The following is a 20,193-nucleotide window of genomic DNA, read 5'->3' on the forward strand; positions in this document are numbered from 1 at the left end:
ACATCCAGTAAATGAGTTTGCTCAAAAGACACTCTGCTTTGTCTTGAGAGTAGTTCAGTCGCTCAGTCGTGTTCGACTCTTTGCGACCCCATGAATTGCAGCACGCCAGGCCTCCCTGTCCATCACCAACTCCCGGAGATCACTCAGACTCACATCCATTGAGTCCGTGATGCCATCCAGCCATCTCATCCTCTGTTGTCCCCTTCTCCTCCTGCCCCCAATCCCTCCCAGCATCAGAGTCTTTTCCAATGAGTCAACTCTTCGCATGAGGTGGCCAAAGTACTGGAGTTTCAGCTTTAGCATCATTCCCTCCAAAGAAATCCCAGGGCTGATCTCCTTCAGAATGGACTGGTTGATCTCCTTGCAGTCCAAGGGACTCTCAAGAGTCTTCTCCAACACCACAGTTCAAAAGCATCAATTCTTCGGTACTCAGCTTTCTTCAGAGTCCAACTCTCACATCCATACATGACCACTGCAAAAACCATAGCCTTGACTAGATGGACCTTTGTTGGCAAAGTAATGTCTCTGATTTTGAATATGCTATCTAGGTTGGTCATAACTTTCCTTCCAAGGAGTAAGCGTCTTTTAATTTCATGGCTGCAATCACCATCTGCAGTGATTTTGGAGCCCAGAAAAATAAAGTCTGACACTGTTTCCACTGTTTCCCCATCTATTTCCTATGAAGTGATGGGACCAGATGCCATGATCTTCGTTTTCTGAATGTTGAGCTTTAAGCCAACTTTTTCACTCTCCACTTTCACTTTCATCAAGAGGCTTTTTAGTTCCTCTGCACTTTCTGCCATAAGGGTGGTGTCATCTGCCTATCTGAGGTTATTGATATTTCTCCCGGCAATCTTGATTCCAGCTTGTGCTTCTTCCAGCCCAGCATTTCTCATGATGTACTCTGCATATAAGTTAAATAAGCAGGGTGACAATATACAGCTTTGATGTACTCCTTTCCCTATTTGGAACCAGTCTGTTGTTCCATGTCCAGTTCTAACTGTTGCTTCCTGACCTGCATACAAATTTCTCAGGAGGCAGGTCAGGTGGTATGGTATTCCCATCTCTTGAAGAATTTTCCACAGTTTATTGTGATCCACACAGTCAAAGGCTTTGGCATAGTCAATAAAGAACAAATAGATATTTTTCTGGAACTGTCTGGCTTATTTGAAGATCCAGCAGATGTTGGCAATTTGGTCTCTGGTTCCTCTGCCTTTTCTAATACCAGCTTGAACATCTGGAAGTTCACGGTTCACATATTGCTGAAGCCTGGCTTGGAGAATTTTGAGCATTACTTTACTAGCATGTGAGATGAGTGCAATTGTGCAGCAATTTGAGCATTTTTGAGCAGCAATTCTTTGGCATTGCCTTTCTTTGGGATTGGAATGAAAACTGACCTTTTCCAGTCCTGTGGCCACTGAGGAGTTTTCCAAATTTGCTGGCATATTGAGTGCAGCACTTTCACAGCATCATCTTTCAGGATTTGAAATAGCTCAACTGGAATTCCATCACCTCCACTAGCTTTGTTCGTAGTGATGCTTTCTAAGGCCTACTTGAGAGTATTTGAGAGTAAAAGTTGACACTAACAAATGTATGTCAGTCACATATCTGTGTTCAGACTTCTGGCAGACTTTGTATATTTCAGTAAATATAATAGATAAATAAGAAAATTTAGTAAGTGTTCTAAACTGTAAACAACTTTTTTTCAGTAAATGTAATGCCAAAAATTTTTGATTGCACTGGGTCTTCGTTGCACTGCACGTGGGCTTTTTCTAGTTGCAATGAGTGGGGCTACTCTCTAGTTGGGGTGCACAGGCTTCTCCTTGTGGTGGCTTCTCTCGCTGTGGAGCATAGACTCTAGAGCACATGGGCTTCAGTAGTTGCAAAACACAGGCTCTAGGGCTTGTTCAGTAATCGTGATGCATGGGCTTTGTTGCTCCAAGGCCTACAGAATCTCCCTGCACCAGGCCTCAAACCTGTGTCCCCTGTATTGGCAGGCAGACTCTTTACCACTGGATAACCAGGAAAGTCCTGATTTAAACTTTTTATCCTGTGTGTGTGTTTGTACTTATATAATCGTAAGTAACACACACATGTTTTGGTGCCTTTGTTTCTTTGGGATGGGCCTCTAGATATGAGATTCCTGAGTGGAAGAAAAGCAGTATGTTAGAGTAGTCTTTCCCAAAATTGGTGACAAGAGAATATGCTGCCCCTCATAAATTACTTCTCAATCTCTTTGAGTACTAAGAGAGATCTCCTTATTGCTTTGCATTGTGCTTTGCTTGTTGACATAAACATCTCTTTATGTTTGCTAGCCAGGCAGGCTTGTTCTTCTTAGACATTTTTTTTCCTAATCCTTCCCACCAAGAAATTTAATACCACAGATATATTACATGTTTACTGTATGTGTATCTGTGTTTTATTAATAAAAAAGTGTAACTTTCATTTTCACATACATCTCTACTCTCACACAGGAAAGAATCAATTGTTAGCCCCTTTAGGGTAATAACACCCCTACAAGGAATGCATGTAATAGATTCTTAGTAGGCCTTCTCCTAAAATGTGTCTCTTCTAAGAATTCTTAATTAGCAAATACATCAAACACATATCCATATCACACTGCTAACCAATTATTTCTTCCCATCGTCTTCTTTCTTGGTTTTAGTGTTATTTACTATTTGGTTAGAGCCCTTCATTGCATATGTTCCCCATATGGGTTATATAGTAATACAGTCTCTAAACCTGTATATATCTGAAAATATTTTTTTTCTTCATGCCAGCAGTAAAATTCTTGACTAGGTAAAACACTCCTAGGCATCACCCTTTTTCTTCCATAGTCTCTCACCACCAAATGCTGGTTTAGTGTTGCCAACATTTAGCTCCATGCTAATCTGATCCATTTTCCTTAATAGTTACCTTTTTGTTTTGTTTTATTTTGGGCCAGGAGTTTCTAAGAATTCCTCTCTTTCCTTGGTGTTGATTAATTTTACAGAATGTGCCTATATGTGACTTTCCACATTATATTTGCCTCTGTCTTCAATTATCTTTTTGACACATAAATCTATTTCTTTTCTCAAGTTAGACACATTTTTTTCTTCTTTTATTGCAAACCCCTTCTTTTTGTCTCTTTTTCTCTTCCAATACACCTATTAGCCACATGATGCGTGGGTGTGAGCTAATCACTTCAGTTGTGTTTGACTCTTTGTGACCCCATGGACTGTAGCCCGCCAGGCTCCTCTGTCCATGGGATTCTCCAGGGAAGAATACTGGAGTGGGTTGCCATGCCCTCCTCCAGGGGGATCTTCCCGATCCAGGGATTGAACCTGCACCTCTCATGTCTCCTGCATTGGCAGGTGGGTTCTTTACCACTAGCACCACCTGGGAAGCCCTAGCCACATGATATATATCAATTTATCCATCTCCCTTTCCTCCCCTTGTCACCATATGTTTCCATGTATGTGTGTGTGCCTGCTTGTCTGTGCTTTGATATATTTCTTCCATTTCATCTTTGGGCCACTGATTTGGGTCTCAACAGTATTCTTTAATTACTTTTCTAATTTAGCTCTAAAATTTTAGAGTGTTAGTCCAGCCATGTCTGACTGTCTTTGAGTGCTCGTATTGTGTCTTAGCTCTACCTCCTGTCTTCCTGAGTGGCCAGTGCCCATTGTGTCCAAGCATCTCTCTTGATGGATCCTGTTAAGTGTGTTAGTGTTTGATTTTATCAGCTTATTAATGGCTTTCTTTCAGGTGAAGGAGGGGCTGTATTAGATGGTTAACCTGTCTATCACAGGTCAACTGAAGAACATCTTCCCTCCCCGCCGCCACCCGCTGTAATACTTCACATTCCCAGCCCCAGGCCTTGAGATTTGCCCCAGCTCCTGTGTAGTCTCCTGGAGAACAGGACCACTGGGTCACTCATGTTAGACAGAGACTGACTCTGCATACATGTTGGTATCCAGAACCTGACTCTGCTGGTTATTAAATGCCTTCCAGCCCCAGAACTGCTTAGTTCAGAGGAGTTAGATATACTGGAGCTGGGAGGGAAAGGAGAGGAAGAGACTTGGATGTAACTTTCTTTCAGAATACCCCTTCTGAAAGAAAGAATACCTCTTTAACATAAAATGGTCATGTAGAGAAAATTATAGTAAATCAGCATATAGAAAATCAGCATATCACTTAAATTTCTTGGGCCTGAGTATCCTTATCTATAAAGTGAGGAGATTGGTAGATCATTGATCTCAAAGGTATCTTCCAGCTCTGACATTCTCAATTTCAGTATTCTAATGATTCTGCATCACACCTCAGTATGATAAAGGGGTAAAGTTCAGTGGTTTTTTTACAGTTGTTTTCTGTGGATCCCTGGGGAAATGCACAAGAGGACAGAGATGGATTGATGGAGATGCTTAGCTTAAGTTTTCATTTAAATGAAAAGTTTAACTGTTAAAACAAATTTGAAAACCATCACCATATTCTATATTATCTCCAGAATTAATCTTACAGAGCATGACTTTATTCTGATTTCTCTTTGGTATTTTTGTTTTTTCCCCTTCACATTTTTTGTGGAATTTTATCCTGCCCATGAGTTGTTTTGGGTCAACAGAAATTGGCAGGATTTATAACTTCTATTCTCTTGGGTTAAGCAGTCTCTTCAGAGTCACAGAGGGGTTGAACTGGATCTCTGCCCTTGGGGTACCACTCCCTCCCTCTCCAGGACCGTACTGTCTATCATAAGGTTTTAGCAGATATTAAAAAAAAAAAAAAAAAAAGGCTTAAAGTAGGTCAATGTACCTGAGCCACTAGCTATCTTCAAGATGATTTATTTGAGTTTAAAATGTTGGCTGATGTTTCTCACTAGAAAGAGAAAGTCTTTAAACTACTGATGTTTAAAAGACAAAGGGGCTTTTGTTATTTCTTTATGAAAACATGGTGAGTAAATTTAACTCAGAAAGCAATAGTCCTTACTGCAGATCTCAGCATAGAATAAGTGTTTAATACCTTTTGAAGTAATTATATTTTGAATGTCTTAGCAAAAACGTGTGGACTGGGAGGTAAGACACTGAAAACAGGAGAAATTTAATAGAAGTTCTGCCTAAAGCCCAGGTATAGAAATTCTACCCCAGCACAAGTTCATTACAAGTGAGCACTATAATTAAAAATTTTAAGAATCCTTGGTGTAAGTAATCAGCACATATGATAGGCTACCCACTCCAGTATTCTTGGGCTTCCCTGGTGGTTCATATGGTAATGGGTTCAATCCCTGGGTTGGGAAGATCCCCTGGAGAAGGGAAAAGCTACCCCATCAAATATTCTGGCCTGGAGAATTCCATGGACTGTATTGTCCATGGGGTCACAAAGAGTCAGACAGGGCTGAGGGAAAAGGGCTTCCCTGAGTTATCAGGGAAGTAAAAATAAGGTTTATTTAATGATAGTCTGCCACTATCTGTAGCTTTTGGAGTTTCAATTTTCATTCATGTTTGAGAGTTCTGGTCTTCATTTTAAATCTCACAAAAATCACACAGTGGGAATCACTTTAAGGCACACAGCCAGAAATACAGATAGGTTAGAAGATCTCCTGTGTTTTGTTTTTGCTAAATATATTGTTAACTAAGAACAACAACAACAAAAAAAGTTTGTTTAAAAATACTGGCTCACTAACCATGGGGACTCACAGAACACGCAAAGTACATATGCCCTTTCCCCGTGTGAAAGTGAAAAATACAAACATTTATGTGACTGTGAGATGACCGTGGGTCTAGGCTCTAGAAATCTGGGCTATGCAGACATCAGCCAGCCTTCAAGGGTGTGTGACAAGAGTATAGCAACTTGGCAGAGTGACACAGCTAAAAGAGAGGAGGTCATGCTGGTGGCAAGCAGCTCGGCAGAAAGCCCCACAAAGTCCCACCAAGGGCATCTTCCCTTACATCCAGTGTCGGAGCCTCTCACTGCCAAGCCCTCACTTTTCCATAGTAAATTTGAAATTTATATAGGCCCTGAAATCAGCAAATCAGTAACTGTTTCTTCCCTATCCATCTCCCTCTGCCTCCTTAAATCTCTTTCTCTCTCTCTCCCTCTCCCCTCTTACTTCTTTATTTAAAAAGCAATTTGCAACTACCTAATGCCCTCATTTGACATCCCTTATAGGAAGACCTACTTTGTGGGGAGGCTGCCTCCAGGTTCTGCATGTAGAGTAATTTGGTCACTTTTTTTTCAGGCTTATTTGTTTCTCATAATTTTATTTATTTATTTATTTTTGGCTGTGCTGAGTCTTCATTGCTGCATGCAGGCTTTTCTCTACTTGGGGGAAATGGAGGCTACTCTGTAGTTGCTGTGTGCAGGCTTCTGATTGCAGTAGCTTCTCTTGTTGAAGAGGGTGGGCTCCAGGGCATGCAGGCTTCAGTAGCTGTGGCACGTGGGTTCAATAGTTGTGGTTCCTGGGCTCTCAAACAAGGCTCATTCTGTGGTGATCTTTCCCGACCAGGGATCAAAGTCGTGTCTCCTACATTGGCGGGTGGATTCTTTACCACTGAGCTGCCAGGGAAGCCCAAAGTTGGTCACTTTTGATGAGTTACACTTGGAGCAACCTTTACCAGCATGGTTAGACAAAAAAGGAAACTTCCATGCCTGGCACAGGGTGCAACTCCTCCATCCTCTAACATCTGGGGATTTCGGATCTTAGGCTATACTGCACCAGCTCCAGGCAGGAGATGGCTGGATTATGCCAGACACTCCTCCTGGCAGTCAGCTGGCACCCTAGCACAGGCATACCAGCCCTTCGCTCCTTCACATTCCAAAGCTTTAGGGTTTTGATCTTTGGTCTCTTTCTTTTCTAAGTCCCAGTTGCAAGAATCACCGCTCTGCATTTACATTCCATCCATTTACCTTCTCAGTCTTCAAATTCTTTCTCCATAATCATTATCAATACTCTATTCTAATCAAAGCAAGATAAAACTTTACCACTTGGAGGCCATGAAGACCAAAGCCTTGTTGCCTGTTTAGGCTATGAGGGCATTTGAGTTTGTGGCCGAATAACACAAACCTGAAAAACCAATAAAGGAATACCAGTTCCCTCTTATGATAAGGAGAAGGAGTCTATGAAAACACTTTGGAGTCTATGAAAAGAGAAAATAAGCAGGATAATGTTGCAATCCACTCACCTGCGATGATGTAATGAACCCACCACTATGCAGTCTCCCTGAGATTGAGTAAAAAAAAATTTATTTTTACTATAAAAATTATGTTTGTGAAATCTAATAAAGAAAACCTTTATTTTTTTCAGTTTTTTTTAGGCTAGGGTAATAATTATAGATTTCTAGTTGAATTCAATAAAACATAAATTTGAAATGAGAAAGTGAATTTAGGTAAATCCCTGACAAGTAGTGAAAGTGAAAGTCACTCAGTTGTGTCCAACTTTTTGTGACCCCATGGACTATAGTCCATGGAATTCTCCAGACCAGAATACTGGAGTGGGTAGCCTTTCCCTTCTCCAGCGAATCTTCTCAACCCAGGGATTGAACCCAGGTCTCCCACATTACAGGCAGATTCTTTACCAGCTGAGCCCCAAGAGAAACCTGGCGGGCTCCAGTCCGTGGGGTCACAAAGAGTTGAACATGACTGAGCGACTAACACTGGATAAGTAGTCATGATTCCACCCATAATGGCTAACACTTACCTACTACTAACCCTTAATCCTCAACAAGACACTTTAAAGTAAATATTAATATTATCAACATTTCACTAAGGAAGAAAGTGAATTAAGAAACAATTTGTAAATTGGAAAATCAGCTGGAATCTGGGTCTTTCTGGGCCCAGTCACAACTGTTTAATATTCTCTGCCTCTTCATGTGTAGATACTTAAGAGTTCATGAAAAAGTAAAAAAAAAGAATAGATTTGCATTGTAGCATTGAAATGATTATTGCAATAATTGAGTTGCACAGTACTCAAAAAAACAATGTAATCTGTGTTTGTGCTACTCTCTATTTCTATAAACTCTTTTGAAAAAAATTTCCATGAATACCAAGTGCTGAAGTGCTTGCCTTTTAAAATTTGAATGAATGGTTTTAATTTTCAATGTTTATTTATTCCTATTTAAAACAGCATAATTTTAGGTTTTCTGACTTTGGTTCTGAATGTTTTTTCTAGGGTCAACGTCTTTTCGAAAAGTTGCTCCAACTGACTTCTCAAAGTATTGAAATCAAGCTAGTGAGTGATGTAACAGCTGATTCAAAGGTATTAGAAGCCTTGAAATCAAAGGGTAAGGCCAAGGTTGACATGGTACTCTACCTCTGGGTGTTCTGTTCCAGTGCATTCAATTCTATTTAGATTAGTACATGATTTCTTTATACACAATTTATTTATAATCAACACACTTAGTACACTTCTTGTTTGTCCTTTGAAAAACAGACTGATTAAAGCCTTTAAATGAGAGAACTAATTAACCAATTCTTCTGGGATTTTTAAAATAGTGTTGTTGCATATTAGCTTATGCAAAGTACTCTACTGGCCATTAGATGATAATTAACTAGAAAGAAGAATCTTTCCCTCTGTAAACACTTCAGTGATATGATTAGAGAGAAGAGCCACTTCTTATCAGAACAAACATTGGATTTCTGGTTTTCTCTTGACCATTAGATGGACATTCTCTTTGTGCTACATATATTGTTTGAAATAATATAGTCAGAGGTAGGAGTCTATGAGTCACTGCCTTATTCACGACTTTTAAGGTAATTCTGCAGGAGACCATCATTTGTTTGGTCACTTTACAATTTGCTTCACACTTTCTGAAAACTGAGGATAATTATGAAATAAATTTCTTCATTTTGCTGTATCTTTACTAACTGAACTCTCACTTATAAAGAGTTTTTACTGATTTATAAAAAAATACATATATATATATTCTGAATTTGCTATGCAGACTGTAAGCCTGTGAACGACATATAATAAATGTCAGAAATTTATTATTAACAGAAATTATTAATAACAGAAATATTTTGATGAACCATTTGAAATTTGTGTTGGAATACTTTGCTTTGGGGTATCTTATTTTTTTAGGGAGAGTTCCTAGGCTTTTGGTAAAGTTCCAGGAAGGTTTGTCCTGAATAGTTCACAAAAGACAGGTCAATATAAGACTAGCCATGAGCAACGTCAGCTGTGAAGGAGTTTCTGAGGTTGGAAGTTAATTGAATCCATCCTTCCTCCCCTCGCCTGCCCTTGCCTCGGCAACCGCAGGCCTGTTCTCTGCGGCGGTAGGTGTCCATTGCATAGATAGGGTCATTTGCGTCATAGTCCAGATTCTGCATGAGAGTGATATCGTGTGCTATTTGTCTTTTTCTTTCTGACTTCCTTCACTTAATATGATAATCTCTAGTTGCATCCAGGAATCCTAATGAGCATTCTTTTGGCATTTTCAGATCATTTTGGCTTCCTCACCACAAAGAATTTGCCAAACAGTAAATATTTAATTGGCATTTCCTTGTGATTAAATCTTACTCATTGAAGTCAGAACTTTAATATCTGAAATAAGAATATCGCACTTTCATTTTCCTTAATAACTATTTTAAAAATAAAACATTAATTATATTTTATTTCTCCATGATTGTTTAATAACCTGTTGTAAAACAAGAAATGAAAATTCACAATTATGTGTATTAAACATATCGTTTATACTTTTCAAAACGGTTCAGATTTGGGGATCAGAAGGAAAGTTATGACCAACCTAGATAGCATATTCAAAAACAGAGACATTACTTTGCCAATAAAGGTTCGTCTAGTCAAGGCTATGGTTTTTCCTGTGGTCATGTATGGATGTGAGAGTTGGACTCTGAAGAAGGCTAAGCGCCTAAGAAATTATGCTTTTGAACTGTGGTGTTGGAGAAGACTCTTGAGAGTCCCTTGGACTGCAAGGAGATCCAACCAGTCCATTCTGAAGGAGATCAGCCCTGGGATTTCTTTGGAAGGAATGATGCTGAAGCTGAAACTCCAGTACTTTGGCCACCTCATGCGAAGAGTTGACTCATTGGAAAAGACTCTGATGCTGGGAGGGATTGGGGGCAGGAGGAGAAGGGGACGACAGAGGATGAGATGGCTGGATGGCATCACTGACTCGATGGACGTGAGTCTCAGTGAACTCCAGGAGTTGGTGATGGACAGGGAGGCCTGGCGTGCTGCGATTCATGTGGTCTCAAAGAGTCGGACACGACTGAGCAACTGATCCGATCTGATCTGAAGCTTTTCATAGTAACTAGTCTGATAAAACTCTAAAATATTACTTGAAAAAGAAAATATGGCTTTAACTAGGATAAAATATTTTGAATTCAGGTTTACAAGCATATAAAATATATATATATATATTTCATCACTTCTCTGGGGTTCAGTGTGCAGTGAGCAATTTTTTTTGTCAGAAATCCCCTGTCATAACAAATAGATTTAACAAACTCAACTTATGTAAAGCTACTGTGTTCTCTTCATATATCTATAAAAAGATGTCCCTAATTGATTATGTAGTGTAAGAATAGTTGAAGATAGACCGGAAAGACCATCCATGAATTAATTATCCTGCCTATATAGAAGAACAGTAACCACTGAAGAAAACTGATTAGTTGTTACTAGCCAGCTTAATTTATTCAAAGCCTCTGTTATTTTATTGCATACTAAACTAGTGAATTAGTTGGAGAAGGCAATGGCACCCCACTCTACTCCACTCCAGTACTCTTGCTTGGAAAATCCCACAGACAGAGGAGCCTGGTAGGCTGCAGTCCATGGGGTTGCGAAGAGTCGGACACGACTGAGCGACCTCACTTTCACGTTTCACTTGCATGCATTGGAGAAGGAAATGGCAACCCACTGCAGTGTTCTTGCCTGGAGAATCCCATGGACAGAGGAGCCTGGTGGGCTGCATCTATAGGGTCACACAGAGTCGGACATGACTGAAGTGACTTAACATGAATGCACATGCATGCAATCAACAAATAAAATTATATATATTTAAATGGTACAATGTGGTGATTTGATACATTGATGCTCTGAAATGATGACCACATTAAGGTTAATTAATCACCTTACACGGTTATCTTTTTTTTTCTATTTTGTGGTGAGAACTCTTAAGATTTACTGTCTTTACCAAATTTCAAGCGTGCAATACAGTATTATTACCTGTAGTCACTATGCTGTACATTAGATCTATAGAACTTCCTCATATTTTTTAATTGAAGTCCGGTTGATTTACAATGTTGTGTTAATTTCTGCTGTACAACAAAGTGATTCAGTTATGCATATATGTACATTCTTTTTGTATTCTTTTTTTTTTTTTTTTTTTTTTTTTTTTGTTCCAGAGCTCGAAATATTTTTTTTTTTTATTCTTCCAATTTTATTTTATTTTTAAACTTTACATAATTGTATTAGTTTTGCCAAATATCAAAATGAATCCGCCACAGGTATACATGTGTTCCCCATCCCAAACCCTCCTCCCTCCTCCCTCCCCATACCATCCCTCTGGGCCGTCCCAGTGCACCAGCCCCAAGCATCCAGCATCATGCATCGAACCTGAACTGGCAACTCGTTTCCTACATGATATTTTACATGTTTCATTGCCATTCTCCCACATCTTCCCACCCTCTCCCTCTCCCACAGAGTCCATAAGACTGTTCTATACATCAGTGTCTCTTTTGCTGTCTCGTACACAGGGTTATTGTTACCATCTTTCTAAATTCCATATATATGCGTTAGTATACTGTATTTATGTTTTTCCTTCTGGCTTACTTCACTCTGTATAATAGGCTCCAGTTTCATCCACCTCATTAGAACTGATTCAAATGTATTCTTTTTAATGGCTGAGTAATACTCCATTGTGTATATGTACCACAGCTTTCTTTATCCATTCATCTGCTGATGGACATCTAGGTTGCTTCCACGTCTTGGCTATTATAAACAGTGCTGCGATGAACATTGGGGTACACGTGTCTCTTTCCCTTCTGGTTTCCTCAGTGTGTATGCCCAGCAGTGGGATTGCTGGATCATAAGGCAGTTCTATTTCCAGTTTTTTAAGGAATCTCCACACTGTTCTCCATAGTGGCTGTACTAGTTTGCATTCCCACCAACAGTGTAAGAGGGTTCCCTTTTCTCCACACCCTCTCCAGCATTGATTATTTGTAGACTTTTGGATCGCAGCCATTCTGACTGGTGTGAAATGGTACCTCATAGTGGTTTTGATTTGCATTTCTCTGATAATGAGTGATGTTGAACATCTTTTCATGTGTTTGTTAGCCATCTGTATGTCTTTTTTGGAGAAATGTCTATTTAGTTCTTTGGCCCATTTTTTGATTGGGTCGTTTATTTTTCTGGAGTTGAGCTGTAGGAGTTGCTTGTATATTTTTTAGATTATTTGTTTGTAGGTTGCTTCATTTGCTATTATTTTCTCCCATTCTGAAGGCTGTCTTTTCACCTTGCTAATAGTTTCCTTTGATGTGCAGAAGCTTTTAAGGTTAATTAGGTCCCATTTGTTTATTTTTGCTTTTATTTCCAATATTCTGGGAGGTGGGTCATAGAGGATCCTGCTGTGATGTATGTCGGAGAGTGTTTTGCCTATGTTCTCCTCCAGGAGTTTTATAGTTTCTGGTCTTACGTTTAGATCTTTAATCCATTTTGAGTTTATTTTTGTGTATGGTGTTAGAAAGTGGTCCAGTTTCATTCTTTTACAAGTGGTTGACCAGATTTCCCAGCACCACTTGTTAAAGAGATTGTCTTTAATCCATTGTATATTCTTGCCTCCTTTGTCGAAGATAAGGTGTCCATATGTGCGTGGATTTATCTCTGGGCTTTCTATTTTATTCCATTGATCAATATTTCTGTCTTTGTGCCAGTACCATACTGTCTTGATAACTGTGGCTTTGTAGTAGAGCCTGAAGTCAGGTAAGTTGATTCCTCCAGTTCCATTCTTCTTTCTCAAGATCGCTTTGGCTATTCGAGGTTTTTTGTATTTCCATACAAATTGTGAAATTATTTGTTCTAGCTCTGTGAAGAATACTGTTGGTAGCTTGATAGGGATTGCGTTGAATCTATAAATTGCTTTGGGTAGTATACTCATTTTCACTATATTGATTCTTCCAATCCATGAACATGGTATATTTCTCCATCTATTAGTGTCCTCTTTGATTTCTTTCACCAGTGTTTTATAGTTTTCTATATATAGGTCTTTAGTTTCTTTAGGTAGATATATTCCTAAGTATTTTATTCTTTCCGTTGCAATGGTGAATGGAATTGTTTCCTTAATTTCTCTTTCTGTTTTCTCATTATTAGTGTATAGGAATGCAAGGGATTTCTGTGTGTTGATTTTATATCCTGCAACTTTGCTGTAGTCATTGATTATTTCTAGTAATTTTCTGGTGGACTCTTTAGGGTTTTCTATGTAGAGGATCATGTCATCTGCAAATAGTGAGAGTTTTACTTCTTCTTTTCCAATTTGGATTCCTTTTATTTCTTTTTCTGCTCTGATTGCTGTGGCCAAAACTTCCAAAACTATGTTGAATAGTAATGGTGAAAGTGGGCACCCTTGTCTTGTTCCTGACTTTAGAGGAAATGCTTTCAATTTTTCACCATTGAGGATAATGTTTGCAGTGGGTTTGTCATATATAGCTTTTATTATGTTGAGGTATGTTCCTTCTATTCCTGCTTTCTGGAGAGTTTTTATCATAAATGGATGTTGAATTTTGTCAAAGGCTTTCTCTGCATCTATTGAGATAATCATATGGTTTTTATTTTTCAATTTGTTAATGTGGTGTATTACATTGATTGATTTGCGGATATTGAAGAATCCTTGCATCCCTGGGATAAAGCCCACTTGATCATGGTGTATGATCTTTTTAATGTGTTGTTGGATTCTGATTGCTAGAATTTTGTTAAGGATTTTTGCATCTATGTTCATCAGTGATATTGGCCTGTAGTTTTCTTTTTTTGTGGGATCTTTGTCAGGTTTTGGTATTAGGGTGATGGTGGCCTCATAGAATGAGTTTGGAAGTTTACCTTCCTCAGCAATTTTCTGGAAGAGTTTGAGCAGGATAGGTGTTAGCTCTTCTCTAAATTTTTGGTAGAATTCAGCTGTGAAGCCGTCTGGACCGGGGCTTTTGTTTGCTGGAAGATTTTTGATTACAGTTTCAATTTCCATGCTTGTGATGGGTCTGTTAAGATTTTCTATTTCTTCCTGGTCCAGTTTTGGAAAGTTGTACTTTTCTAAGAATTTGTCCATTTCTTCCACGTTGTCCATTTTATTGGCATATAATTGTTGATAGTAGTCTCTTATGATCCTTTGTATTTCTGTGTTGTCTGTTGTGATCTCTCCATTTTCGTTTCTAATTTTGTTGATTTGATTTTTCTCCCTTTGTTTCTTGATGAGTCTGGCTAATGGTTTGTCAATTTTATTTATCCTTTCAAAGAACCAGCTTTTGGTTTTGTTGATTTTTGCTATGGTCTCTTTTGTTTCTTTTGCATTTATTTCTGCTCTAATTTTTAAGATTTCTTTCCTTCTACTAACCCTGGGGTTCTTCATTTCTTCCTTTTCTAGTTGCTTTAGGTGTAGAGTTAGGTTATTTATTTGACTTTTTTCTTGTTTCTTGAGGTGTGCCTGTATTGCTATGAACTTTCCCCTTAGGACTGCTTTTACCGTGTCCCACAGGTTTTGGGTTGTTGTGTTTTCATTTTCATTCATTTCTATGCAAATTTTGATTTCTTTTTTGATTTCTTCTGTGATTTGTTGGTTATTCAGCAGCGTGTTGTTCAGCCTCCATATGTTGGAATTTTTAATAGTTTTTCTCCTGTAATTGAGATCTAATCTTACTGCATTGTGGTCAGAAAAAATGCTTGGAATGATTTCTATTTTTTTGAATTTACCAAGGCTAGCTTTATGGCCCAGGATGTGATCTATCCTGGAGAAGGTTCCATGTGCGCTTGAGAAAAAGGTGAAATTCATTGTTTTGGGATGAAATGACCTATAGATATCAATTAGGTCTAACTGGTCTATTGTATCGTTTAAAGTTTGTGTTTCCTTGTTAATTTTCTGTTTAGTTGATCTATCCATAGGTGTAAGTGGGGTATTAAAGTCTCCCACTATTATTGTGTTATTGTTAATTTCTCCTTTCATACTTGTTAACATTTGTCTTACGTACTGTGGTGCTCCCGTGTTGGGTGCATATATGTTTATAATTGTTATATCTTCTTCTTGGATTGATCCTTTGATCATTATGTAGTGACCTTCTTTGTCTCTTTTCACCGCCTTTGTTTTAAAGTCTATTTTATCTGATATGAGTATTGCTACTCCTGCTTTCTTTTGGTCCCTATTTGCATGGAAAATCTTTTTCCAGCCCTTCACTTTCAGTCTGTATGTGTCCCCTGTTTTGAGGTGGGTCTCTTGTAGACAACATATGTAGGGGTCTTGTTTTTGTATCCATTCAGCCAGTCTTTGTCTTTTGGTTGGGGCATTCAACCCATTTACGTTTAAGGTAATTACTGATAAGTATGTTCCCGTTGCCATTTACTTTATTGTTTTGGGTTCGAGTTTATACACCGTTTTTGTGTTTCCTGTCTAGAGAATATCCTTTAGTATTTGTTGGAGAGCTGGTTTGGTGGTGCAGAATTCACTCAGCTTTTGCTTGTCTGAAAAGCTTTTGATTTCTCCTTCATACTTGAATGAGATCCTTGCTGGGTACAATAATCTGGGCTGTAGGTTATTTTCTTTCATCATTTTAAGTATGTCTTGCCATTCCCTCCTGGCTTGAAGAGTTTCTATTGAAAGATCAGCTGTTATCCTTATGGGAATTCCCTTGTGTGTTATTTGTTGTTTTTCCCTTGCTGCTTTTAATATTTGTTCTTTGTGTTTGATCTTTGTTAATTTGATTAATATGTGTCTTGGGGTGTTTCTCCTTGGGTTTATCCTGTTTGGGACTCTCTGGGTTTCTTGGACTTGGGTGATTATTTCCTTCCCCATTTTAGGGAAGTTTTCCACTATTATCTCCTCAAGTATTTTCTCATGGTCTTTCTTTTTGTCTTCTTCTTCTGGAACCCCTATGATTCGAATGTTGTAGCGTTTAATATTGTCCTGGAGGTCTCTGAGATTGTCCTCATTTCTTTTAATTCGTTTTTCTTTTATCCTCTCTGATTCATTTATTTCTACCATTCTATCTTCTAATTCACTAATCCTGTTTTCTGCCTCTGTTATTCTACTATTTGTTGCCTCCAGAGTGTTTTTAATTTCACTTATTGCATTATTCATTATATATTGACTCTTTTTTATTTCTTCTAGGTCCTTGTTAAACCTTTCTTGCATCTTCTCAATCCTTGTCTCCAGGCTATTTATCTGTGATTCCATTTTAGTTTCAAGATTTTGGATCAATTTCACTATCATTATTCAGAATTCTTTATCAGGTAGATTCCCTATCTCTTCCTCTTTTGTTTGGTTTGGTGGGCATTTATCCTGTTCCTTTATCTGCTGAGTATTCCTCTGTCTCTTCATCTTGTTTAAATTGCTGAGTTTGGGGTGTCCTTTCTGTATTCTGGCAGTTTGTGGAGTTCTCTTTATTATGGCGTTTCCTCACTGTGTGTGGGTTTGTACAGGTGGCTTGTCAAGGTTTCCTGGTTAGGGAAGCTTGTGTCGGTGTTCTGGTGGGTGGAGCTGTATTTCTTCTCTCTGGAGTGCAATGAAATGTCCAGTAATGAGTTATGAGATGTCTATAGTTTTGGGGTGACTTTGGGCAGCCTGTATCTTGAAGCTCAGGACTGTGTTCCTTTGCTGCTGGAGAATTTGCTTGGTATGTCTTGCCCTGGAACTTATTGGCCCTTGTGTGGTGCTTGGTTTCAGTGTCGGTATGGAGGCATTTGATGAGCTCCTGTCAATGAATGTTCCTTGGAGTCAGGAGTTCCCTGGAGTCAGGGTTTGGACTTAAGTCTCCTGCTTCCGATTATCGGTCTTATTTTTACAGTAGTTTCAAAACTTCTCCTTCTATACAGCACCATTGATAAAACATCTACATTAAAGATGATAAGTTTCTCTACAGTGAGGGTCACTCAGAGAGGTTCACAGGGTTACATGGAGAAGAGAAGAGGGAGGAGGGAGTTAGAGGTGACCCAAATGAGATGAGGTGAATCAATAGTGGAGAGAGTGGGCTAGCCAGTAGTCACTTCCTTATGTGCACTCCACAACTGGACCACTCAGAGATGTTCACGGGGTTATACAGAGAAGAGAAGAAGGAGGAAGGTAACAGAGGTGGCCAGAAGGATAAAAGGGGGAATGAAAAGGAGGGAGACAGATCCAGCCAGTAATCAGTTCCCTAAGTGTTCTCCACCGTCTGGAACACACAGAAATTCACAGAGTTGGGTAGAGTAGAGAGGGGTTAGGGAGGGGACACAGGCGACCTGGTGGAGAAAAAGGAGGGTCCAAAGGGAGAGAGAGCAGTCAAGCCAGTAATCTCACTCCCTAGTGAAAAATGGGTCCTGAAGATTGGGTCCTTAAAGGTACAAAATTGGTAACAAATACATAAAAGCAAAAATTAAAAATCTAGAGTAGAGTTTGGAATTTCAAAAATACGATGTTAAAGAAAAGAAGAAGGAAAAGAAAGAAAGAACGAACAAACACAAACAAACAAGGTCGCGAAAATTATAAAGAAAGTACAGGTACAAATTGATAACTAATACCAGAGAGCGAAAATTAAAAATCTAGAGTAGAGTTTGGAATTTCAAAAATACGATGTTAAAGAAAAGAAGAAGGAAAAGAAAGAGAGAAGAAATGAACAAACAAAAACAAACAAGGTCACGAAAATTATAAAGAAAGTACAGGTACAAAATTGATAACTAATACCAGAAAGCAAAAATTAAAAATCTAGAGTAGAGTTTGGAATTTCAAAAATACAATGTTAAAAAAAAAAAAAAAAAAGAAGAAGAAAAATAAAGAGAGAAAACAAACAAACAAATATGAACAATGTCACAAAAATTATAAAGAAAATACAGGTACAAAATTGATATCAAATACCAAAAAGCATAAATTGAAAATCTAGAGTAAAGTTTGGAATTTCAGATATACAATGTTATATAAAAGAAGAAGAGAAAGAAACAGAGAAGAAGAAGAAAAAAAAAAAAATCACAAATTATATAAAAAAAAAACTATAGGTACAAAATTGATAACATATACCAAAAAGCAAAAATTAAAAATCTAGAGTAGAGTTTGGAATTTCAAAAATACACTGTTAAAGAAAAGAAGAAAAAAACAAAAACCAACAACAACAAAAAAAACAACAAGGTCAAAAAATTATAAAATATATATATATGAAGTTTGCTGAAGAAGAAAAAAATAAGGTCTTTTTTTTTTTTTTTTTTGCAAAGTAATAGGTTATAAAAGTGAAAATTAAAGGAACAATAGAGGACTTAAAATTTTTTTTTTTTTAATTAAAAAAAGAAAGAATGCTCGTAAAAATAATAAAAATATAACTAGGACTTTTTTGTTTCTTTTTTTGTGGGTGTTGTGGGTTCAGTTCATTTTTGGCTAGTTCCTTGGTCAGATTTATATTTCTCAAGATCTATAGGCCCCTTCCTATGTAGTCCGTAGTAACCACAGGGTTTTGATCTATTGCCTGTAGCTTCCAAGGCGTTTCCCTCTGTTATATCTTCTTCTGTTTGCTAGTCTCTTCAGTATCTGGTTTCCGCCCTGACTCAAAGGGCACGGTGTAGGACAGTTTTGTTTTTTTTTTTTTTTTTTTTTAGGCTTACTTGTTCAGTCGCGCAGTGGGGAGGGACGGAGGGAGGGTGCAAACAAATAACACTGGCGTGGGCTCACAGTGCCTCAGCCACCCTGGGTCTGCCCCCGCTCACGGCGCGTGTAGCCTCCCTGTCCACACTGCTCGGACTCTAGGTTGTTCCGCCGGGAACAATCCGAGGCTGGCCCTGGGCTGCATGCACCTCCCAGGTCCAAGCCGCTCAGGTTCAGGCACTCAGGTAGTCCTCAGAGGCGCAGACTCAGTTGGGCCTGCGTTTTGTACTCTTCCCAGGTCCGAGCGCCAATTTGCTCTTCCCAGGCGAGCGCCAATGCTGCGACTTATCGCCTCCCCGCCACTCGGTTATCTGGATGTAAAACCGGCGCACCTTCTCAGGCAGATGTTGACCGTCCAGACCCCCAAGAAGTTTTAGTTAGCAAAGAAGCCTGCTTACAATTTTATAGATAATGTCTCTCTGGGGCTGCGATTGCCCCCTTCCGGCTCTGGCTGCCTGTCACCGGAGGGGGAAGATCTGCAGCCGGCTATCTCTGTTCAGTCCTTTGTTCCGTGCGCGGGCCTGGCGGTCTTAGGTTAGGGCTGGCTTTTCGCGTGGTAGGTATCCCACAGTCTGGTTTGCTAGCCCAAATTATTTCGCTCAGATAGCGCTCAGGGTATTCAGGCCAGATTCTTACTCTCAGCGATGCAGCCCACGCCGCGCCTCCCTGCCCAGCCCCGATTCGCTAATGGCGGATGCAGGCGTCTGCGCTGCTTCTCTGCTGGGGGAGTTACCGTAGTGCTCGCAATCTGCGAGTTTTAAATTGTTTATTTATTTTTTCTCCCTGTTATGTTGCCCTCTGTGCTTCCAAAGCTCGGCACAGATTCGGCAGTGAGAAGGTTTCCTGATGTTTGGAAACTTCTCTCTTTTTAAGATTCCCTTCCCGGGACGGAACTCCGTCCCTCCCTCTTTTGTCTCTTTTTTTTTGTTTTTAATATTTTTTCCTACCTCCTTTCGAAGAGTTGGGTTGCTTTTCTGGGTGCCTGATGTCCTCTGCCGGCATTCAGAAGTTGTTTTGTGGAATTTACTCGACGTTTAAATGCTCTTTTGATAAATTTGTGGGGGAGAAAGTGTTCTCCCCGTCCTACTCCTCCGCCATCTTGGCTCCTCCTATCTCTTTTTGTATTCTTTTCTATTATGATTTATCATAGGGTATTGAATATAGTTTCCTGTGATATATAGTAGAACCTTGTTTATCCATTCTATATATAATAGCTTACATCTGCTCCACTCCATCCCTGTCCCAACCCCACTTCCCCCTTGGCAACCACAACTCTGTTCTGTATGACTGTGAGTCTATTTCTGTTTCATAGATAGGATCATTCATGTCATTCTTGAGATTCCACATACAAGTGGTATCATATAGTATTTGTCTTTTTCTTTCTGACTTCACTTAGTTGATATTATCTAGT

General features: G+C 39.0%; 1 protein-coding gene across 3 annotated transcripts in view; it reads left to right on the forward strand.

Moving 5' to 3' along the window:
• The window catches only part of PLD5 (phospholipase D family member 5), a 427,488-nt gene that overhangs the window by 276,437 nt on the left and 130,858 nt on the right, over positions 1–20,193 (forward strand). For 2 of the 3 annotated variants that reach the window (XM_061382516.1, XM_061382517.1), the window contains one exon: positions 8,141–8,252. In XM_061382516.1, coding sequence (XP_061238500.1) covers positions 8,141–8,252 — 112 coding nt within the window. Of the gene's footprint in view, positions 1–8,140; positions 8,253–20,193 lie in introns of those variants that run through there. The other variant, XM_061382518.1, reaches the window with a different exon arrangement.

Source organism: Bos javanicus, chromosome 16 (genome assembly GCF_032452875.1).
Source record: "Bos javanicus breed banteng chromosome 16, ARS-OSU_banteng_1.0, whole genome shotgun sequence".
Taxonomy (NCBI): domain Eukaryota; kingdom Metazoa; phylum Chordata; class Mammalia; order Artiodactyla; family Bovidae; genus Bos; species Bos javanicus.